General features: G+C 31.7%; 1 protein-coding gene across 1 annotated transcript in view; it reads left to right on the plus strand.

Moving 5' to 3' along the window:
- The window catches only part of Sp4 (Sp4 transcription factor), a 61,815-nt gene extending 49,448 nt beyond the window's left edge, over positions 1-12,367 (plus strand). Inside the window, exon 6 of the mRNA XM_026408380.2 lies at positions 8,853-12,367. Within this exon, the coding sequence (XP_026264165.1) occupies positions 8,853-9,100 (248 nt within the window). The 3' untranslated portion in view covers positions 9,101-12,367. The remainder of the gene's footprint in view (positions 1-8,852) is intronic.
- The last annotated feature ends 1,273 nt before the right edge of the window (positions 12,368-13,640 follow it).

Genomic DNA, 13,640 nt, shown 5'->3' on the forward strand with positions numbered 1-13,640 from the left:
ATTTTTAGTCACTGCTGAATATAGTGAATGATGTATTTGTTTGGAGGAAAAAATGTAAAGGTCTTCAAAATGATACATGCATGTAGTTTTTAAAAATCAAATCCTATAAAGGAGCTTATATTTGCCTGGATTTCGATCTCTAACACTGCAAATATTTTTAAAAGATTGTTTTTTAAAATTACATTCTTCTTCATTTCATTAATTATTCTCTTTTTCCTCCTCCTCCTTGTTGTTGTACTAGAGATTGAACCCAGGGGTGCTTTACCACTGAGCTGCGTCCCACTTTTTATTTTGATACAGGGTCTTGCTAAATTGCTACAGCTAGCCCCAGGCTTGTGATCCTCTTGCTTCAACCTGCCAAGTAGCTGGGATTATGGTTATTCACCACCACACCCAGCTAGAAGATTATCTTCTCAAACTTTATATAGGCCACACATTATCTCTTGATTTACCCCTCTATAATATAGATATTACATGTCTGTTCTTCATTTTTTTTTTTATCCTCTTAATTTCATTCACCTAAAAGGTTACCCTCTCTTTCTCTTGAGGTTAAAATGCTTATATTTTCATCAATAAATGCTAATCTGTTTTTAATAGCTTAATTTTTTAAAATTGAAAATTATTTAATAATTACATTATGATTATATATGTACTGTTATTGTTTTCTTCATATTGTTTTTAGTTTCTCTAGAGAGTTTCTACCTTTTTTTTTGTATTACCTAACTTTATCACTTTTGCAATTATTTCAAGTTTTCAAGAATAGAACCAACTTCATTCATTTTCTCCATATTCTAGAGATTCCATGTTTCTGATTGGACATGGACTGATTGTGTCAGAGTGCAGCACAGCTGTAATCATGAGATCTTTCTTGCCTGCTATATGGTTTAGATCTCATATTGGTTCCAAAGATCTCATCATTTTTCTTGGTTTACTCCTTTCATTGCTGGAAAAATATTCTGAAATGCTTCCTAATCAAGAAAAGAAAGGGATAGTGATTTTGTCTGAAAACTTCTTTATTTTGCTTTTCCACTTAATTTGATTAATATAGTGTTCTAGATTCAAAATCATATTCCCTTAAAACATTAATTGCATTACTCTGTTGTCTTTTTGCTTCTGTTTTACCAATTAAAAATCCATTGTCATTCTTTCTTGGTTTTGTTTTTTTTTTTAAGGTGATGTGATTTTTTTTCCCCTACAACTTTGTTACTTTTTATTTTGGAATAATTTTATGCTTAATAAAGTTGAAAAGATAATGTGAAGTTTTTATGTATTCTTTATGAAAGTTCCCTTGATGCTAACTTCTTATTAACCACAGTGACTTATGAAAACTAAGAAATTATCACCATACTGTTAGTTAAACTACAGACTTTGCCACAAATACACTTCTTATGTTTAAATCTAGAATAACACATTATATTTATTTGTTATGGCGCCTTAGTCTCTTGCAATCTTTGGGATTTCCAAGTTCTTTTCTTATCTTTTATTGTCATTATACTTTGACAAACACTAGGTTAGGTATTTTGTAAGATGTTCCCTAATTTGGGTTTATCTAATGTTTTCTCATGATGAGACTAAATTATTAGATTGAATTAGATTATGAATTGTTGGAAAGAATATCAGAGGTTAATGCCTTTCTCATGTCATTGTATGAGGTGGATACCCAATGTAATTATGTCTTACCAATTTTTTTTTAGTTGTAGATATATACAATGCCTTTGCTTTATTTTTATTTATTTTATGTCTCTTTGTTCTTTTATTTTCTGTGACATTCTTTAGTCTGTCATATATTTCTATTGAATTGTTTTTTCATTTCCAACAATGTCTTTTATTGTTCATGTTTTTTTATTTTTTATTTTTATTTTTTTTACTGCTTGCTGTTTTCATAAGATGGATGCAGGTGCTTGCTGTAAATATCTTGAGTTTTTCATATGTCATTCAATATAGTTTTTTGTCTCTGTCTGGCTTTTTCTGAATTGTACAGTGAAACTTCTTTTTTATTCAAGTTAATCATGATGATTAAAGAATATGTTTAAGTGAAAGATTATGAAAACTTTATTATAGGCTGGTCACTTTCATTGTAAGCCTCTTGTGTGGGGCACTGTATCAACACTGGAAGATGTCTAATTAGCAAAGTTCAATAATATAACCCAAACCCCAGTAATGTTTCTTTAGATACATACAGATCCTCAAATATTTTGCTCCAATTTTTATTTATCCAAAAATTGATAGTAAGACTTATATTCCATGTATAGACTTTTTCTGTTTTATACTCTTTGTTTCCTTCTCACCGTTTTGAGTCCCAGACTCTTACAGGTTTCCTCAGAAGATAGATTGGCTTTCTTCTACAACATCTCTTCTTTGATAATCTCTGTTTTCATTTGCAAAAGTGTGACACCATCATTTTGTTGATAACTTCCTTTTCTATTTTTGTTGTAGTAAATATTTAACCTGTTTTTTCTTAGCCTTCAACTTTTCCTGTTAATTGGGAAATAGTACAACAATGTGACCAAGTCACATTGTCTATAATACATATGTTGTATACATGTATATATTTAATGTGTTCATGTGTTAATGTAGTTTACCTTTATGAATATTTTATTGTAGTTATCTTGCACACTTACTATACTATTAGAAAACTTTCACTTTTTAAGAAACATCTTTGATTTTATGAATTTAATTTTAAGTTCTGTGATTTGAAAAAAAAATGGTTATTTCACACTGATGTATTTGGCACATGCATGCCTAATGTTTATTTTAAAACTTAAAAAAAAAAAGAAAATTGGATCAAAAATAAGAACTCCATCACTTGCACTGAAATTTCCCCCAGTATTGTTTATATAGATGCCTCAGAAGTTAGTGAAATGCTCCAAACTGTTGTCTTTTAGTTCACTGTCCGCCACAATGGATCAAGCTGTCTGCAGCCTGTCAGTGCCATTTGATTACACTAAAAACTCTGGGGTATTAGTCTGTTTTCTCGAGCATCTGAATGACAATAGTGAAAATTAAACAATAACTGGCAACTGAGGAGTGAAATCAAACTTGTAAAATAGTGCATAATATGGGTGAGTTTCAAAGGTGTTTTTCACCAGTGTTTCTGATCCTGTGGGTGCTGCATAGGTATAGGCAAAAAACATAACTGCACAACTGGCCTTTTTTGTTTTTTTTTTTTGGTACCAGGAATCAAACCTATAGAGGCTGTACAACTCCAGTCTGTTTGTTTGTTTAAGACAGGGTCTTGCTTAATTGCTTAGGAACCCACTAAGTTGCTGAAACTGGCTTTGAACTTGTGATCCTTCTTGCCTTAGCGTCCCTAGTTACTGAGATTTTAGGTGTGCATTGCCACATCCAAAAGAAGACACTACTGGAGAAACTCTTGTATCTTGAGAGAGAAGTAAGAAAAGAAAATTAAAGAAAAAAATCTTAAAAGGAGCCAAAGGAAAATAACACGCTTTACATATGGGGGAACAAAAATTTGAATGATGGCAGATTTCTCCTCAGAAACTTTCGAGGCCTGAAAAAGAAAAGATCTGTCAATTCAATATTTTATATCCAGTGGAAATATCCTGAGTAACAAAAGCCAAGTAAAGTTATTTTCAGATGAAGGAAGACTTAAAAAGTTTTTGGCATCAAATTTGCTCCAAAAGAAATGCTAAGGAAGTTCTTCATGGCAAAAATAAATATTGCTAGAGAGAAACTAGAAGGAAGAATAAATAATAAAAATTAAATGTAACTCCTATAAAATATCTGATACATTATAGAATTAGATAATTCTATAAATTAAATTAGAATACTAACTATTAAAATAATACAAAATATGGGGCTGGAGTTGTGGCTTAGCAGTAGACCATTTGCCTTACACGTGTGAAGTACTGGGTTCAATTCTCAGCACCACATATAAAGAAGTAAATAAAATAAAGGTACATCAACAACTAAAAAATGTTTTTAAAAATCCAAAAATAAAAAGGAAAGGGGAAAGGAAAATGAAAAACGAACAGAAAACAGATAATAAGGTGATAGACTTAATTCTAGTCAAATCAATAATTATATGGTTTAAACACACTAATTAAAATTGTCAGATGACTTTTTTTTGTTTTGTTTTAGAGGAAGGCCCCACTGGTGATTGAATCCAGGGATGCTTTACCACAGAACCACATCACCAGTCCTTGTTATTTTTATTTTAAGACAGGGTCTCGCTAAATGACTGAGACTGGCCTCAACTTTTCCTGCCTCAGTCTGTCAAGTAACTGGGATTATAGTCATGCACCACTGCACCTAACTATCAGATGGCCTTTTTTTTTTTTTTAATGAACCAACTAATTACACTCAAAAACTCACTTTTAAATCTTATTCCAGCAAAGTTCATATTTTATTCAAGTGTAGATGAAGCCCAACATGGAGCCACATACTTGTAATCCCAGATACTTGGAAGGTTGAGGCAGTTCACAAGTTTAATCCTAGTCTGAGCAATTTAGCCAGAACCTGTCTCAAAATAAATAAAAAGGGCTATGGATATAGCTCAGTGGAAGAGCAAGCACTAAGGTGCATGTAACACAAAGAGAGATCATGTTCTGTGCTATGAACACACCTTAACAAGTTAAAAAGAACAAATATCATTCAAAATATATTCTCATCAGTGAATGAAACTACAAATCAAATAAAAATATTTGGAAAATCCCCAATGTTTGGAAATTAAATCACACATTTCTGATTAACTGATGGATCAAGAGGAAGTCTAGAGGGAAATTAGTAATTTTTTTTTTCAACTGAATGAAAATACAAATACCAAGACTTATAGGCCGGGTGCAGTGCCACATACCTATAATCCCAGTGGTTCGGGAAGCTGAGGCAGGAGGATTGAAAGGTCAAAGCCAGCCTCAGTAGCTTAGTGAGGCCCTAAGCAACCCAGTGAGACCCTGTCTCTAAAATAAAATTTAAAATGGGCTGGGGATGTGACTCAGTGGTTACGTGCCCCTGAATTCAGTCACTGGTACCAAAAACAAAAACAAAAAAAAATGTGTAGGATTCGGGTAAAGTGATGCTTAGAGTGGATTTATACCATTAAATCCTCCTATTAAAAAAAAAGGAATGCCTTCAGTCAGTAAACTGATAAGCTTTCATTGTAGGAAACTAGAACATGAGCAAATTAAATCCAAAATAAGAAGTTAGGAAATAATAAAAAGCAGAAATAAATTGAAAATAGAAAAAAATAGAGAAATTTAATCAAACCAAAGGTGGAATGGATAGACATCATTATCCAAAGTACATGTATGAAGACACAAATTGGTATAACATACTTTATATACAACCAGAGATATGAAAAATTGTACTGTGTATACGTGTAATAAGAATTATAATGCATTCCGCTGTCATTTTTTTTAAATCAATTTTTTAAAAAGAGATAAAACTAGTAAGTCTTTTTAGGTAGACTGTCAAGAAAATTTACCAACATTACTAAAGACCCAGTAAACATTAAATGAGTAATAAAGGAGTGCTGAGCATAACTCTGCTTTCTAAATTTGAGAATCAACTCCTTAAAAGACACAAACTACAAATACTTGTTCAACAAGAAATGGATAAACATGAATAGTTCAATATTTGTTAAAGAAATTGAATATGTACTTTAAAACTTTGAACAAAGAAAACCCAGGGCCCAGATGATTTGATTGTCCAATTATACCACTTAAGAAAGAAATATCAGTTCTACACAGTCTCTGAAAATTTATGAGGAAATACTGTACAATTCACTGTGCAAGGCCCACAATGACCTAGCAAAACCAAAGACTTCACAAGGTAAAAAGGAGAACACTGCAGACCAATATCAAAAGTTTAGGTGTCAAAATTCTCAACAAAATGTCGACAAACTAAATTCAGCAATATGTAAAAAAGATAGGCTATCATAACTAAGCAAAGTTTAATCCAGGAATTAAAAAATGTTTGAACATTTGAAAATCAGGTAGTATAATTACTAATGAAAGAAAAAAATCATTATTACTTAAATACAAGTAAATATTTGGCAAAATTCTGCATTTGTTCTTATAAAGAAGAGTTGAAGAAAACATAACACATATACCAGCTTAAAATAGCATGCTTTATTATCTTAGTTTCTTTAGGTCAGAAGTCTGAGTGGGCTCAGTTGATGGCCCTTCTCAGCATCTCACAGAACCAGAATCCAGGTGTCAGCAGGGCCACATTTTTTCATGAAGACTCTGGGAAAGTAACTGCTCCAAACTCATTCCTCTTGGCAGTTAAATTCAGCTTTTTGCAGTGGTAGGACTAAGGTCCCTTTTTTCTTGCTGCTTGTCAACTGGGCTCCCAGTGTTTGCTTTTAGAGGCAGACTACCCATATATATATATTTTTTTTTTGCAGTCTTGCCATGTGACCCCATCCAGTTACTCAGGTCAGGTCCCTCTCACACTTCTAATCCTCTGACTTCGGGTAAAATAAGTCCTGTGCTTTGACCAGCTCATGTGACCAGCCAACTTAGATAATTCAGAACACTCCCCCTATATTTGCTCTATAAGCTTAGTTACATCTGCAAAGTCTCTTTTACTGTGTAACACATTTATAGGTTTCAGGGATTGGATGTCTTTATAGGATCATTCTCTCTACCATAGTAACCAGTACCAACAGTTTTGATAATTAGATGCATTAATTATAAAAAGTAATCATATATTGTTAATAGTTATAAAAAGTAATCATATATTGTTAATAATTATAAAAGTAATTATTAAAAAGATATCATATATAATTAGTGTAAGCACTGTATGTCCTTGAGTTAAAGTATACTGATAATGTTTGCTGAGGGTGGGAAATTTAGAAATTGTCTGACAAAACAACTTACTTCTCTGTGGAAAAGGTTAATGAACTGAAATGAGTCATTCCCTTAATGAAAAGAATTATACAACATAATTTGCACATATGAGATTCTAGGAAACTTTTCTTCCTTAAGATTAACTGGATGCCCACACCACTGAGTAGATGGGAAATCCTAACACAAACCACATCACCATTATTTCCCTTTTATCTTACCATTTGCCACTGAGTATCTGAGCACTAGAATTTCTTTGTGACTGATAGCTCTACATGGTTACAAGTAACTCTCAAGAAAAAGGAACCTTCTTAAAGTGAGAGGCTCACTTGTTTATTTTTCATATCAGCAGTGCCTGGCATGTTGTAGATAATCTACAGATTGTTATTGAAAAATTACTGAGTTTATGAATATCACAGTTAATACATATTTGTTAAATGGCCATTATGTACAGGTTGATCTCCAGCTATGTACTTATGAATGATTCCATGTCTTTAGGCTATCACCATCTGATTTTGATAATTCACAGCCTTTGTTGCTATAAAGTAACAGTTGCACTCTGGTAGAATAGTATAAAGAATTCAGACTGTAAACCTAATACATAGTATGACTCTCAAGCAAATTAATTTCTGAAACTCAGCTTTTTCATATATAAAATAAAATATAAAATCAGATGCTGACAATTTTTCCAGTTTTAAAACTTGTTAACAGATTTTTTTTTCTTTTAAATTTTTCTACTCCTTTCCCTCTCTGTCCCTCTCTCATGGTGGTGGTACTCTGTGGCACACTACCACTGAGTTATACCCCCTCAGCCCTTTTTATCTTTTAATGTTGAGACAAGGTCTCACTAAGTTGCCTAGGCTGGCCTCAAATTGTAGTCCTTCTGCATCAACCTTCCAAGTAGCTAGATTGATTACAGGCTGTACCAGTGTGCCCAGAACAGTTTTTTTCTTTTAAAGAAAAATAAGAACATTGAAAAGGTAAAGGAGTTCAAGATTGAGCCTGAACTGCATTTAATATTTTCACCCTTACCTAAATGTCATCTGTATTTGTAATATTCATATCCCTTTACTGCCTTTTAGTTTGAGTATCTTTAAGAATTCATCTAATTGTTTACTATTTCAAAAAAGTAAATGCAAACATATAACGGGAAAATATCTGATTGGACAAACTTGAGCTTATAGATTTTGTCTTGTATGTCAAAGGTAGATCCATAAAATGAAATCAGCTAAACTAAACTTTCTTATTATCCAAGTTCTGACAGGCTGGAAAAACATCACATTGTTTTATTAACTAACAATTTTAGAAGCTAATAGTCACCCATTTTAGATATCAGAATATACTAGTTAACCATATTTTTAATATTCCTTGTCCATTTTACACAAAAATAAGATGACCTTTTTTTCTTTTATAGTTAACTGTTTTTATTCCAGAGAACTGAAGTAGTTCTACTAGGACTTTCTTACATTTTGAAGAGCGTATGTTTGTATAAGTGCTTGAAGATTTCTTTGTATAATAGAAAGTAATATTATTTTTCTGTGAAATCTAAAAGCTTTATTTAATTTGAAATTCAGCATGTTCTTGCTTCCCATTTTTACCTTGTGAAAAACTCAGTACAATACTAAATTCCTGGCTTACTTTATTTAAAATAGTTCTAAAATATTTCATGCCTTGGGATTAAAACTAAAACTCAAGTAACAGTTTTAAAGATGAGTAGACATGATCATCTATTAGAAGCATTCTTCTGGTTGGGGAAACTGAGACCCAAAGTAGTTTTTTCACTTGTTCATCTTTTATTTCTAGTTCATAGTAGAACCAAGACTTTAACTTAAGTATTGTATTCTCACTGATTTTTCTCCTGTAGGACTTGTTTGATAGCATTTTAAAATAAAAACAGAAAACATTGTGCTTCTAGGTAAACTATACAAAAAAAAAAAATCATACCATAGAAAAAGTATGGTATGACCAGAAGAGAAATTATTGAAAATTACAGTTTTATTTAAGTAAAATGTATATAACTTCATTTACTGTTTTTCCTTATAGGTGAAAAAAGATTTGAATGCCCAGAATGTTCTAAAAGGTTTATGAGGAGCGATCATCTCTCCAAACATGTCAAAACGCACCAGAATAAGAAAGGAGGCGGGACAGCTCTTGCCATTGTTACCTCGGGAGAACTGGACTCATCTGTTACAGAGGTGCTTGGCTCCCCAAGAATTGTCACAGTTGCAGCCATTTCTCAAGATTCGAATCCAGCAACACCCAATGTTTCAACCAACATGGAAGAATTCTGAAAAGTTATTTATAACAGAGACCTCTAGTGCTGCACTTAAGTTTACACACCTTTGAAAATCTGGAAATGGGCTGGTCAAGTGGATTACAGAGTAGGAAATCATGTTTTTATTCTTGGCTTCTTTAAGTATTCCAGGGTTTTGGTTCAACACATAAAGTGTTGAATTTTTTTAAATACAAAAACAAACTAATATACTGGAAACAGGTAGAAAAGTATTTCCTCCATACTATAAGTTGTAGTTATTTGGAAATATGTATCACATAACCTTTAAACAGAATCCTCCCCTCTCAAAGATCATGTATTAATATGTTTAAAAAGACCTCAGTAGTTTGCAGGCTGGACCTTAATTGGACTTATTTTCTTTGAAAGTACTTTGTTATAAATTCAGGCAGTAATAATTTACGTGAATTTTTTTCCTCTTTCTCTATAGCACAGAAAACAGATAGTTAATTGATGATAGAGATAATATTATATTTCCTTAGCTTGATTTTTGGAAAATCAACTCAAAATAGTTTTGGCCGTCTTTTCTAAATGTTAGAAATCCTTCAAAAGTTGAATTAGATAAGTTCCAAAACAGTAATCTGAGTTATATCTCAGATCTTTATTACCACTACATTATAGTAGTGTGTATGCAGACAATCAGTGAAATCCAATTACTTTCTCCATTTTGGAGACACAGGAACTTAGAGCTAAATCTTAGGTTAAATTTTAGGTTGAAACCTTAGGAAAATGCTGGGAAGAAAATGATTAAACAACTCATAATAGCTTCAGAAAAATAAAATGAAGCAACTTAATGTGCATTGTTTTAAAGTTAGGATTGATTACATTCCTAACCCTAGGTTGAACCACAAAATTTCATTTTAAATGTTTATATTGGACATATTTGCATAGATTATAAATCATTTTGTAGTTTCATATTCTGTAAATATGAGTTATGTTGACAATGTGCAGAATTCTTTATGCTTTGACTTGGTAGCCAAAGAAAGAATTATCACACTTTTTTCAAAGTCAGCAGAAAATTATTTTTTAACTACACTATAATTTTTTGTTTTCCTTTACTAAAAATTGGCCATTCCCATTTTATTTTGAGTACTGTGCTAGAAGGTTAATTAGGAATTTATATCACAGTAATGTCTTCATATTATGTCAATAACTGAATTTTTCCTAAAAGTCTACACAGACTAATAAATATATAAGAGATATATTATGAAGCAGAAATTATTTTTGAAGAATCAGAATACATTACAGTCAAATAGTGACTAAAGAAAAACATATTTCATCGTTTATGCAAGGATCTTATAGAAAGGGGTCTTATTAGGAAAGATGGCCAAAAGTTTCATATGAAAAAATTGGATTATTCTGATAGCTTAAGCATTAGTAAGATGCTTACCGTTTTTAAAAGTATTTACACAGAATCAAAAATAATATTGACCATTTAAAAACTAAAGTTTTTACCTGCTTGGTTTATTAACATCATTGGTTTGGGGACTGTTTGAATATAGGTACATGTTTTCTTGTGCATTCTCTATTATTTCAGGAAAAGTACTACTCATGTGAATTCTCTTCCAAAATTGTGATGTTTCTTGTATTTTTGATGAAGGAGAAATACTGTAATGATCACTGTTTACACTATGTACACTTTAGGCCAGCCCTTTGTAGCGTTATATAAAACTGAAGGTCTTTTGTGCTTTCAGTTTGTATAAAAAAGCTTTGAGATTAAAGGAAAAAAAAATTTTACACTGTGGTTTAAATTTCAAGTTTCTTAAAGCTTTTGTAGACTTGTAACAAAGTCTTTAAATTTTAGTTGGATTTTGTAAATTGTTTTGTATATTTTATTTAATGTACTCTTAACAACTGATGTATCTGGCTTTAAGACATCAGAATCAGTTTGTTGTTTTGTTTGGTACAGAGGAGCATTTGGTAGTGTTCATTTTAATTTTATTATATAGGAGCTGAAACATCAAATATATATTTTATCTATCATTATGCTACACAATCAGTGCTATAAATTTTTTTATGCAAGAAACTTTCTTAATGTTTTAATCATGTTTCCTCCGAGTGACACTTTTTGTTGTTGTTAATACCAAGTATAAGTACTCTGAATCATTATTCCATGAACCAGTTTTAATGCAAACCCATATATGTTCATCAGAGATGGAAGTTATTTTTAATCAACAATAAGACCTATTATAAATTTATCAAACTGAATCTGGATAGCTTTATAGCATATAAAATATATTAATTTGTGTTAGCAGGTGCACATTTCACCACTGAAATTAGAAATATTTTAACAGTCTGTTCTGCATAACATTCTGAGTCCACTTTTCTGTCTATATGAATCGTAAATTTCAATGTCCTTTATTTGACTCAGTGGGATATAGCTGTTATAAGTAATAGGGCACAGATGTGCAGTAGAGTCTTGTTTAATGGCATTTCACTGTTCATTCCCTTTGCCACCATTATAAAACTTTTCTTTATTGTAATTATCAGTGCAAAGCTATGTATTTATCATGGTAGAACTCCAGTGTTAGAATAGTTTTTTCTTACAGTATACTTTCTTTGGTTAGGTTTGTGTATGTGTTGCTGATTACATTAGAACTTGATGTTAAGTCATTATTTATCACACTCTCATGAGAGCAGTAATAAAAGTGTGTAATCTAGGAGAAAAAGTTAATTTGTCAAACTTAGATAAGCATGATGTTTAGGTCCTATTTTTCAATTTTATAACTGTTTTATTGCAACAATATTTGTATTTAAGTCTCCATTTTAATGCCTTGTGGTGTTTTTTTATGCATGTCACTAAGTTGTCATCCCACATAAATTGATGTGCAGCATAGGGTATTAAATCTACATAATGATTTTAAAACAGAAATAGTTGATGGTAAAATGTAAATGTTTTGCAAAAATTCCTTATAAAAAGTTTCGTAGTAACATTTCACTTGTAAATTTTTTTGTAAAAAAAAGCAGCAGAAGAAGAAAGAAAATGGAAAAAAAAGAGAAAAAGATGAATCCAGGAAAAAACCTTGTTTCCCATATCCTAGAATTTAGACAATTACTCTGCCAGCAAAGCCTCTGGGGCTGTAATTGACATTTTTACAGTGCTGATTTGTATAAAATTTGTTTTTTGTGGATTTGGAAATAAAAATCATGTACAAGTTGTTGCCTGCAATAACAATTGCAAGTAACCTATTAAAAATTCCCTTGAGTTTAACATGTTTCATTTAATTATGTATACTATAAAGAAGCAATAAATTGTTTGAACTATCAACCTTTTTATCACAGTGAACACTGGAAAGTAAAATGCTTCTCACTAGAAAATGCATTGGCAATCCCTCATAATTCCTGGTATTCAGATATGGTCACCATTTCTCTGAACATACCGCCAAAGAATACCATTTCAAATTGCATGTTAATTTGTAACCATTGCTTTGAACATGTATGGAAATTAAATTTTGATTTAGAGATACTTTTTATTAAATATTTTCAGCAATAAATGTTAGGAAATTATAGGAAGATCTAAAGCGAAAAAATCATTAAAATATTATTTAAGCTCACAGAAGCACTACGAAGTAGATCATGTGTATATATGCTACAGAGTCTGTAAGCAAAAACTCTCTTCCTCTTGGGAGAGCCTTGCAGATCTCATGGAGAACCTAACTGACATAATGAAGACTGGTGACTTCAGTGAACAGCATCTCCAAGCGCTCAGATAAACAGCAAAGGGGGGCAGGGAACAGCTGAGGGATATCTGGCCAAAAGGAAGTAAACTGGTCCACTGGCCAAGAACTAGAGTCTTTAAATCTCTAGGAATCAGGGTCCATTATAGTGTATTGGATAAAGAGCTTATATGGCAAAGCCCTAAAAGCATGGTTATATTACAACTTAATGTATGTTCATAACAATGTCTAAATCAAGGAGCGGTTAAATTTATGTCACTCTGCCAAATAAGACCACAAAAAATACATTTTGTTAATAGATTTTCTGTCAAAAACAAAAGTATATATTTCTGTTACCTGAAAAATTTACATTTGGAGGCAACAGGAAGATAGTGTATAAAAGAGTATAATGTGGGCTGGGGTTGTAGCTCAGTGGTAGAGTACTTCCTAGCAAGTGCAAGGTACTGAGTTTGATTTTTAGCACTGCATATAAATTAATTAAGTGTCCATCGACAACTAAAATATTCTTTTCAAAAAGGATAGTGTGGGGCTCGGGTTGTGGCTCAGCAGTAGAGCACTCGCCTAGCACATGTGGGGCACTGGGTTCAATCCTCAGCGCCACATAAAAATTAAAGGTATGTGTCCAACTACAACTAAAATATTTTTTTAAAAAGGATAATGCAACTAGAAAATTAAGAAAGTATTTAAATTTTTTTTAATATAGTAGCAATCTGGCTTTTTAACTTCTAGGAATTTTAACCACACAAGACAATCACAAAAGATAGGATAGCTTTTTGACATAGAACTTTGTTCTAATAAATAGGGAAATTGAAGCAATGCTAAAGAACATTACTTTGTATGTGTGCATGTACACCTGTATGCAGG

The sequence above is a fragment of the Urocitellus parryii genome, chromosome 3, assembly GCF_045843805.1.
Source record: "Urocitellus parryii isolate mUroPar1 chromosome 3, mUroPar1.hap1, whole genome shotgun sequence".
In the NCBI taxonomy this organism is placed as follows: domain Eukaryota; kingdom Metazoa; phylum Chordata; class Mammalia; order Rodentia; family Sciuridae; genus Urocitellus; species Urocitellus parryii.